This window comes from Solanum tuberosum, unplaced genomic scaffold (genome assembly GCF_000226075.1).
Source record: "Solanum tuberosum cultivar DM 1-3 516 R44 unplaced genomic scaffold, SolTub_3.0 scf01416, whole genome shotgun sequence".
In the NCBI taxonomy this organism is placed as follows: domain Eukaryota; kingdom Viridiplantae; phylum Streptophyta; class Magnoliopsida; order Solanales; family Solanaceae; genus Solanum; species Solanum tuberosum.
The window spans coordinates 1-8,953 of NW_006240330.1; the positions used below are offsets into that span (position 1 = coordinate 1).

General features: G+C 32.0%; 1 protein-coding gene across 1 annotated transcript; it reads right to left on the reverse strand.

The window, feature by feature from the left end:
- Positions 1–66: 66 nt before the first annotated feature.
- LOC107059344 (LRR receptor-like serine/threonine-protein kinase RCH1) lies at positions 67–1,115 on the reverse strand (the record flags this gene model as incomplete). Its single annotated transcript, XM_015305861.1, has 2 exons — positions 298–1,115; positions 67–210 (listed from the first exon to the last, which is right to left on the reverse strand). Coding segments are annotated over exons 1-2 (808 nt in total), but the record flags the coding sequence as incomplete, so codon positions are not given.
- Positions 1,116–8,953: the final 7,838 nt, after the last annotated feature.

Here is an 8,953-nt window from a genome sequence, read left to right on the forward strand (position 1 = left end):
TCCCGCCCAGGGTGTAGGCTCGGGGCGTGACACTAGAAATATTGAATATTGTGAATGGTATTGAACCTGTAAGCTTATTATCTTGTATGGGCAACAATTTCAGGTTCTGAAGATTGCCAATCTCTTCCGGAATGTTTCCTTCAAGTAAATTGGCAGATATTACTAAAGTCTCCAACTTTGAGGCATTTGATATTGCTGGAGGAATTATCCCTGCATTTATTGTATGATAAAAAAGATCATGAGGTGATTAATTAGATACAATAGGACTAGCATTCATAAGATAAAACATATATATACCTGTGAAATGGTTAGCTCCAAGATACAATCTCTGCAAGTTACTCAATCTTCCAATTTCACTATGTATTCGTCCATCTAACTCATTTCCGGATAGAGACAATATTTGAAGTTGTGAACAATTTGACAAGCTTGTAGGCATATGACCATCAAGCTTGTTTCCGGATAGATGAAGCCCTTTGAGTAGTGGGAGACGATTGCATAAACCTTTGGGAAGATCTCCTGATAAGCTATTGTTTGTAAATGCAATGGCTTCGATTCTAGAAATATTGAATATTGTGAATGGTATAGAACCTGTAAGCTGATTATGTTGTATGGACAACCATTTCAGGTTGTGAAGATTCCCAATCTCTTCCGGGATGTTTCCTTGAAGTGAATTGGCAGATATTTCTAAAGTCTCCAACCTTGAGGCATTCGAGAGTGACGGGGGAATGAAACCAGTGAAACTATTATTTCCAAGATTTAAAACTTGAAGTTGGTCTAAAAACCCAAACCAAGAAGGAACCTCCCCATTGAATTTGTTCAAACTTAAATCAAGAAACTGAAGCTGACGTAAGCGTGCCATTTCCTGAGGCAAATTTCCATGGAAATTGTTACTTCCCAAGTCAAGAGAAACAAGAAATGTGAGGTTTCCAAAATCACGGGGAATCTTGCCTGTAAGAGTCATGTTGAAAAGATTCAAGGACTTCACTCTCTGGTGACGATAGTCACAAGTGACTCCTATCCAATGACAAACAGAAATATCTGGAGACCAACTTTCATCCAAGTAATGAAAAGGGTCGGAACTAATTTGGGATTTCAAAGAGAGGAGTTAATTGATCCATAGAAACGTTGGTACGAATCATGGCTGAACAAGACATAACATAGTGAAACAACAAGAGTAATGTTAAGAGAAAAGATCTCAAGGCCTTCTCCATATTTAATTTGTAGGAAAATGGTATGACTATTAGGAGACTTTGCTTTCGAATCTATTTTTTAACAGATCAGTATTAACGAAACTAAAAATGTGTCTTTTATTTGTTGTTGTTGTCAGTTAGATATCCGGAGTGTTGAAACCACTCAGTTTAGATAAGTAGATAAAATTTTCAAGTTATGTGGTGCACAAATATGACAATATTTGGTGCCATCTTCGTTACATATATATCATGTTAAATTATTTTAGCACAACTTTCCATTGTCTTCTTGTTGTTGTTTTCACTTTGTTGAGGATGATTAAAAAAAAAAAAAAACTCTGAATTATGCCAAGTCTTGCTTTCATTAAAGTTGCGCTACATTACTACATCTAATTTTCTTTTAGAAAAATTTCAAAATATATCATATTATCTAGGGGTATGCAAAAACCGAATATATAAATATTGATAAACCAAACTGAAAAAAATGTTATTGTTTTTATTGATATTGGGACGGTTTATTATATTAACCTGGACAATTTGACTTAAGTATCTTCTCTCTTCTTCTAATATACAATAATTTCTCTAATTGATTACTTGGTATGCCATCTTTAATTTCGGGAGATTAATTAAGAATTAGTTTGGCAGAAAGAGCACCAACTTTAATTTGCTTAAAGAATTATATTCCCGAACTAAATAGAGAATAAATAAGAAACTAAAAAATCAAGATCAAAAGAAGGCAGTGAAGACATACCATTAAGGGCATTTGAATTGAGGGATCGTTTTTCTGAGTCCCGTTATTAAACATACTCAACGCAACCACCTAAAAGGTGCTGATAATATAATTAAATAATAAAAGTGTGATTTATCTAACAACTTAAGCTTTTAGATGAGATGGTCACACACTTCAAGGTATCAGAGCAGGCAAAGGTCCTGAGATCAAATCTCACCGCCTCCCAAATAAAAAAATTCCACGTGCTTGGCCCAACTCTCTCTAAGTGGCATAAATCAATCATATATTACTACTAGTGACGAAGAGCCCGTGCAATATTTATTTAAAAGTTAAATAAATAGTTTTAAATTTTAAATTTGAATAAATTATATATATTTATACGGTAAACATTCATGTTAACTTTAAAATTAATACATGATAAATATAAGTATTAACTTTGATCATTTTAAGTAATTTTTATTACATTATTTTAATTTTGTATGCACGGACCAAATATTTATTCATAAATTTATTTATTTAAGCGGTGTTAGTTAAACAATTTTAAATAATCTCATAAAATATAAAATAAATACTCAATAATGTTATTTATAGTAATAAATTTTAAATCATATGAAATTGAATGATTTTATATAAAATATGAAGAGACCTATTTGATATCCATCATTAAAGAATTTTGTTTATCGATTGTTAATTTTTAGTCAAAATGATTACAAAATTTTACATAAATATTATCGATATTTTAAAAATAGTAAAAGCTACAACTTTAAAGGGTTTGAACTTAAAATTAAAGAATATAATTAAAGTTGGTCTCACCATTTAAAAGAAGCAATGCAGTAATTTAAATTAAAATACTCTAGTTTCTTTTCAAAATGGCCTTTTTTAATGTTCCGAAATGCCTTCTGAAAATACATTTCAGCTAGCCAACTAATATTTTGTATGTTTTTTCAAAAATATTTTAGTTGCTAATTTGTTATAATTTATAAAAAAACATTAACGTCATTTTCGAATAACTTGTAGTATCGTTAACTTTCAATAATATATATTGTTCCATCTATTCAAATTCACGTGTCACTGATACCATTTCAAGAGTCAACAAAAAATTTTCTAAAAGAAATATATTTTAAGTTGTTAATTATTGTAATTTATAATACTTTTAACGTCATTTTAAATATATAACATAATACTTTAAGTTGTTAATTATTGTGGTTTATAGAATTTTTCGAACATATAACGTATAGTATGTTTGTAGGCTCTTATTAGATAGTTAAAATATTTTAAATGATTAATTATTGTAATTAAATGCATGGCAAATTGAAAAGGTGTCAAATAGAGAGGAAAAGGGCCCACATGTTAATGAAAGAGGAGTGTATAAAAGTAGGTGGACCATCTTTGTGATAGGCCAATGAAGAGTGTGCTTATTCACTCTTCTTATATAGTACTCCCTCTGTCCCAATTTATGTGACACATTTCGCTTTTCGAGAGTCAAATCGTTTAAGTTTGATCTTCAAATTTGCTCATGGAATCTTCAAATTATTTAAAATGAAATTTATATATTTGTAAACTACATAAAAAGTACTATAAGTTCCAATAATTGATAATTTAAAATATTTAAAAAATATATGAAATATTTACGGTCAAAGATAAACTTGTTTGAATTTCGAAATCCGAAATGTGTCACATAAATTGGGACAGAGGGAGTAATAAGTAGGAACAAAAAAAGTTGAAAGTTGAAATACCAAAATATCCCTATAAAATTGAATTACTACAATAATGCCATTAAAAAATCTACTCTAAATTAAAATGTTATAAAATATTTATTTAATTATATTTAGATAGTAATTTTATAATATTATAGTATACAACACTAGAAAATCCAAAAGTTGTAGTAAATACTATTCATACAATTAATAAATCAATTAATAGTAAGAGACTATATACATTTAACTGTATGTCATTAGTATATGAATAACTTGGATGTTTAGGCTTCTCCTTATAATTTGTGAAACATGTATTTTGAATTTCCATAGACTTAACAATGTGTATTTACTATATCCTGAACTTTGTATCACTTCTTTAGTACTTAATTATGTTTATTTAATGTCAATCTTGAATTGCTTCATCTTCCAATCCTTATTGCAATATTAAATTTTGAAATGTCAATATACATGTAATTAATCAAGGATTTATTTTTCTCATAAAATATACCCAACTTTTTCATTCATTTTCTCCATACACGCAGAGTTTAGAAGTTATAACCATAATTTTTTTTTAGGATTTATTTATTTTCTACTTTAATTATGTGGGCTCAAGGACTTGACCGATTGAAACAAACCAAATCAACAAGTCTTGTAAACCGTGATTGTGGTTTTAACATGTTTTACACAAATTCATGGGGAAGTAAGTAAAATTGTCCATAAAAATATAACATTGATCCTTGACTTATTTTCTGACAGAGATGTCGTCAGAATTTGAATTTTAAATTCTAGGCTAGTGACATCTGGTGGTGTTAATTATGAACTGTTTCTAAATTTAAATTTTATACATAATTAGTGAATTTTTTATATACAAATATTGAATTTGGATTAAATCCATCCCCACACATACTAAAGTCTGGACACAAATGTGTATTTTGCTTGTGTGGGCATGTCAAGAATTCAACTCTTGACATTCTCGTGTTGTGTGTCTCACGCTATTGAAAATGAGAATATTTTGAGCTACAAAAAGGAGGGCTCGGTTTTGTTAATACTCTTTTCATTCTTACTAAAAATAGATGATTCAAGATATTAAGGATATGATAGTTAAAACATATAGTTTCTTAGGGACGTATAAACAAAAAAAAATGTGACTAGTAAAGTGGTCCATATGAAGTATCTATTTCTGCTGATTAGTTCGACTTCCTGTGTCTCATTTTAACTATTATTTTAGCTTTTTTCGCACCGATTAAGTTAAAAAAACAGATGTTTTCTTCTGCATTTTGAATCCACGGGACGGGACATACTGAAGTCTGGACACAAATGTGTGTTTTCCTTGTGGGGGCACATCAAGAATTCAACTTCTTGACATTCTCGTGGTGTGTCTCTGGCTATATATATAAACACACACTCTACAAGTGTGAAATCTCATAATACGGCATAGGGGGAGTCTAAGTTTTTTAGTTTATGAGTTGCGAATTATAATTATTTTTGCTTACTGAGTTCTGATTTGTACATATTAAAAGAATTTTTAACACATAAAATTTGACCCAAAGTTACCGAGTTCCATCAAGTCTGTAGCTATCATTGTGATTCTACCCTGCAAATTGTACAACATTTTAAACCCGCGAGTAGATAGGACCCTGCACATATTACAGCTTTATGACTACTAATCCTGTCAAATAACAATTGGATATAATAAATATAACTACTTGTATTAATCTCTCAACGAAATATAAAAGGCATAATACATAGATATGCCCTTTAACTTTGCCTCATTTTATATTTATGTATGCCCTTTAACTACTTGTATGAAATTATTTAAATAGACACACATGTCCTATGTGACATCCTACATGACAATTTGCGTCCTACGTGGTGCTCTATGTGTATTGTGCCACATATGATTAATGTGTCTACTTGTTCAACTTTATATAGGTTTAAGTGCCTATTTGTGCACACCCAAAGTTTGAGGATATAAATGTGAAATGAAGCCAAGTTAAAGGGCATATATATGTATTATGCCAATATAAAACTCTGCATATTAATGCATACATATGAAAATAACTTTCAAGTACTTTTAATTATTGAACCGTACCAAAGAGGCAGGTCTAGGATCCGATCGACTGTATTGTTCCTAGTAGTTGAGAAAAGTTCTGAATTATGTCATTCGCAAAATGGTGAGTACCATAAAGCTTGAGTTATATAAAACAGAAAAATATATTCAACAAAACACAGCTCTGGATTCAAAATGTGCCACCATGAGACTTATAAAGATAAATTGAATAAAGCAAATCAGAGATATGGACAACAAAGCAAATCAAGTTCCACCATTTTGCAAATGAAACAGTGAGACTTATTGAAACCAATCAGCGTTACAAAACAGCATCAAACGCAAATCAAGGGCTAAAACAAAAAAAAAATCTTTACATGAATCCAACAATTTAGCAAACATTTGCAACAAACAAGTGATCGATTTGGAACAAGAGATTCAGAGAACATGCTCAATATGCAAGAAGTTGAATCTTGAAGGGCATATATGCTCTAGTTTTTGGATGGCATGGACACTAATGTCCCAAAAGTATGACGGAGGGTATCTGCATACCATTTACGATAGTTCGGGTATCTGCATACCATTTACGATAGTTTGGGGGTATATTTGTCCTTTTTCCCTTTAATTTATATTCTTTGCATTATACAAAATAACTAAAGGCGTGATTATTCCAATAATCCCCCACTAATGCAAAGATAAAAGTAAGAATAAATTTTGTCATCTTTTAAGGATAGAAAATATTTAATGGGAAGGAATATTAGATCATAACGTCCATAAGTCTAGCATATCCTATGTAGTGAAAACTATATGTAATGATGGTAATTGATACTTTTCACAGAGATAGTGTCTTTTGAACACCTGTGTACATAAAGCCAAGTCAGTGAAACATGCCTAGTAAACAATTGTAACTAGTATCTGGATATGTGCTTTGTACGTATATTTCATAAAAGTAGTATAAATTAAACATATGAATCAGACATGAAATAAGATGAATGAGAGGAATTTAAGCTTCAAATATTAAAACAAAATGAAAGTAGAAGAGGCACTTCTTGTGTTTGTTTCATCTAAGTATTGTTTGAAGTACTTTAGAATTGATCTTCAGATTTGCCGTAAGGACCTCCAGGAGAATAGAAGATTTATCTAATGAGGCTTTGTTGCATATGGTGGTGTAGAAGTGATCTCAGTAGTGATGGTTGCGATTGTATGTATGAACTTGATGATTTGTTGTAGCAAATTGAATTTTTTAATCAACAACGTAACTTTTTCCCAGAGTTGTTATGTCCCATGATGTTAATATGAGCTATCAAAATGAATTCCTTTAGATCAGTCTATTTAACTTTGCTTCAGTGTTCTTTTTCCTACTTAACTCTGTTTTCTCAAGTAAATTTAGTATTTTCGTTAGTGTGTTTGATAATCAAGAATTTAACTATGAATTGACTGACGGAAGAAAAAAACCTTTCCAAGTTTGAAAGAGCAGGACCAAGAAGATGGAAACTGGTTCATTGCCTTCACTTCTATTGAAATTGTCCAAGAAAATATCTTTCCATAAAACAAACAAGCAATCAATTTGGAAAAAGAGATTCCGGTAACATGCTCAGCGTGCAAGAAGTTGAATCATGATCTTCTGTAGCATCCCTACAACATCTTTCATGTTTGTCCTTCTTGCCGGAGATTCAACACAACAATCTAATGCCACTTTCATGATTGAAGACACAACATCTAGCTTCTTCTGTAAGCGCTTATCAGTTGGTGTAACCAAGTTGGCATCTATAACATCCATTTACTGCCTCTGGGAGTGAATAACTCACCCATTGCTTCAAGTTAAGATCTCCCTCAAAATCACTAGGCTTTCTCCTAGTAAATGTTTCCAGCAACATAATCCCGTAACTATACACATCGCATTTTACTGACACCAGTCCATCCAATCCATACTCTACAGTCAAACAATTAATTTAAAGATGCAATATACTTTCTTGATTAGAAAAAAAAGACGAAAAATCAATGTTCAAATTAGCAAAAACAAAGAGACGTACCCGGTGCAATATAACCAAATGTTGCTAAGGTTTTTGTTTAAAAATCACTCTTATCTTCACCAAGCAGTTTTGAAATACCAAAGTCGCTTAGGTGGGCAACCATATCCTCATCCAGCAAGACGTTACTAGGCTTCAGATCACAATGAATCACGGGAGAGGAGCACCCATGATGGAGATATTCCAACGCACATGCCACATCTATCATAATGCTTAGTCTCTGCCTGATGTCAAGGAAGTAGTTGTGTGAATACAAATACTTGTCAAGACTTCCATTAGACATATACTCGAGCACTAAAGCGTTAAAATCAAGGTTGGAACAACTAGTGATGACTTTCACGAGATTCCTATGGCGAAGGCTACGCAAAACTTCACATTCTGTATCGAAACTCTTGAATGCCTCTTCCAGTTGCAGATTGAACACTTTAACTGCAATGGCAGTCCCACTCCGGAGAACGCCTTTGTAAACATAGCCAAAACTTCCGGAACCAATCAGATTACTCTCGCTAAGCGAATCAGTTGCTTGGAGCAGTTCATAGTATGAAATTCTTTCTGTTGTTACAATAGACAATGAATCAGCTCGTTGCGGAAATCTTTTACCTCTTCTATACCTTATCCATAGGAACAGAAAGGCGATAGGAACAAATACAAGTGCTATTCCTAGCAAAAGAAATAGAAGTAGCAATTTTTTCCTATTTGATGTATGCGTTGATGAAGTGAGGCATGGTGGGACATTAAACCTTGACAAACCACACAATGCTTCATTGTTGATGAAAAATTTACTCGATAGGCTCTTGAAAGGACCCCCCGAGGGTATTTCACCGTGCAACTTGTTGAATGAAACATTGAAACACTCGAGGTATTGTAGTTTCTCCTAAGACATGGGAATAGTTCCCGATAAATTATTATGTGAAATGTCTAGAAATTCCAAACCTACCATGTTGCTCATTGAGTCAGGTATAGATCCTTGTGTTGGGGTTTATTTTCCCTGATTTCTTACCATAAATAGGTTTTCCTTTTAGGAAAAAGTTTTAATATTTTACTAGTCCTTTTCTTGTAGGAAAAGTTTAGGACTCTATAAATATAGGCTTGTTCCTTCTAACTTAATTAGCATTCACAATGTAGTCCTAGGGTTTTGAGAGTTGCGGTTATGGGGGAGAGTTTTGTGTACCTCCTTGTATTCAGAGTGAATTGTTTGAGGTTGTTTCTCTCCATATTTTGTACTCTCATATTTATAGTGGATTGCTCATCTCCTTTGTGGA